Source organism: Perkinsus marinus (genome assembly GCF_000006405.1).
Source record: "Perkinsus marinus ATCC 50983 genomic scaffold scf_1104296973350, whole genome shotgun sequence".
Classification (NCBI taxonomy): Eukaryota; Perkinsozoa; order Perkinsida; family Perkinsidae; genus Perkinsus; species Perkinsus marinus.
In genome coordinates this window covers 1-1,462 of record NW_003201443.1, presented here as the reverse complement: position 1 = coordinate 1,462, position 1,462 = coordinate 1, and the positions used below count along the sequence as shown (strand labels likewise).

The window sequence follows — 1,462 nt, the reverse complement described above, 5'->3', positions numbered from 1 at the left end:
TGTATATCACTTTAGGAGCCCCTAGTATCGGAGTCCGAGGATGAGATATCAGCCTCGGGATATCCACTGAGCGGAAGCAGAGAAGTGGGAAAGTTTCGGTATGACAGAGCGTAGGGAACTACTTTCAGGAGCACGCCGGGAGCCGCAGCCTTTCACGTGGTCCGACTGCAAATGGATGCTCTATGTCCTTCCGGTAGGGCACCACTTACTTGTGATTCTTTGAGTCGTACGCAGTTGTAGTTGATAACTCTGTTGTTCTCAGTCTGACGGACATGATAGGATGTTCTGTTTTAGATAATTGTGTTGTTGGTGATGTTGAAGATGGGAGAAGAGGCATACCAGGAGATGGGAGGATGGTCGCTTGGAGACCAAGAGGAAGACTATTACCAGGTCATAGGCGATAAGGAACTAGGCACAGTAGATTCTCCATCGCCATCAATGAGCTTCGCTCGGATAGTGCATTTGCATTCGATCTAAAATAGAGATGTTCCGGCTATTGCAGCAATGGGGAGGGTCAATTGAAAGAATTACACCGAATGGAAACTCGTGTACTGCTGGCAGGGCCGGGCGAGCGCTTATTGGCTCATCGTAGAGGGTTTTGATGGGCTGTTGAATGGTCGCTGACAGGTGCTCAATGTTGATCCTAAGGCTAAGCACGGAGAGATACGGAATGCGTACAGGAAGTTGGCAATGAAGTGGCATCCTGATAGAAATCCTAACTGTGAAAGCTGCCTTGCACGCTTCCAGTCTGTGGCGAAGGCCTATGAGACTTTGGGAGATCAGAACAAGAGGAAGGTTTATGATACTAATAGAGGTGACCTCAGATGGACGGATTAGAAAGAAGTTTATTGAACAAACTAAAGAAAGAAAATCATGGGAGAAAAACAGAACATCGTAATTCGATAGGGTATACATTGGAGTTTCACCCGCTCTACGTGGAGTGGCTTAGTGCTCTGGGAGAAACCCGATATTTGCGCTATGCAGTAGTCGTGAAATATATTTTGTATTAGTGTTGTTTTTCATATCACGGGTGAAACTCCATTGCACGTAATTTCATATAAAATCAGTGGGAATCAGTGCCTCCTCGCCCTATTTAGAAGTGTCAGGTGGTTACGACTCCATACCAAGCGACTACTCTGCTCGACTCACGAGTGAAAACTATCATAGCATCATGGACCACTCAGTTGACATTTGGGTTGTCGAGGTAGATGGAGGACAGTTTCGGGGGGGAAGTTTCGAAGTGTTTAGGTGTATTCGGACTTGGATGAATATTGTCATAGTATAGCGCCAGCCTGGGATGAGGTCTCCAGTGATCTCAAGGGGTACATCAAATTCGGGAGAATCAACTCCCATACTGATCGAGCGGTGAGTACTGGGTTGAAGTATGTCCGAACGATACGAACCGCTCTTCATTGAAGAAGGGGCGAAACCGATGAGGGGGCACTGAAGACATGTGAGGTTG

General features: G+C 47.0%; 1 protein-coding gene across 1 annotated transcript; it reads left to right on the top strand.

Annotated features, from left to right (window-relative positions):
• Positions 1 to 294: 294 nt before the first annotated feature.
• Pmar_PMAR014829 (chaperone protein dnaj, putative) lies at positions 295 to 1,204 on the top strand (the record flags this gene model as incomplete). The annotated part of the gene is made up of 3 exons (XM_002766215.1): positions 295 to 390; positions 628 to 814; positions 1,107 to 1,204. Coding segments are annotated over 3 exons (381 nt in total), but the record flags the coding sequence as incomplete, so codon positions are not given.
• Positions 1,205 to 1,462: the final 258 nt, after the last annotated feature.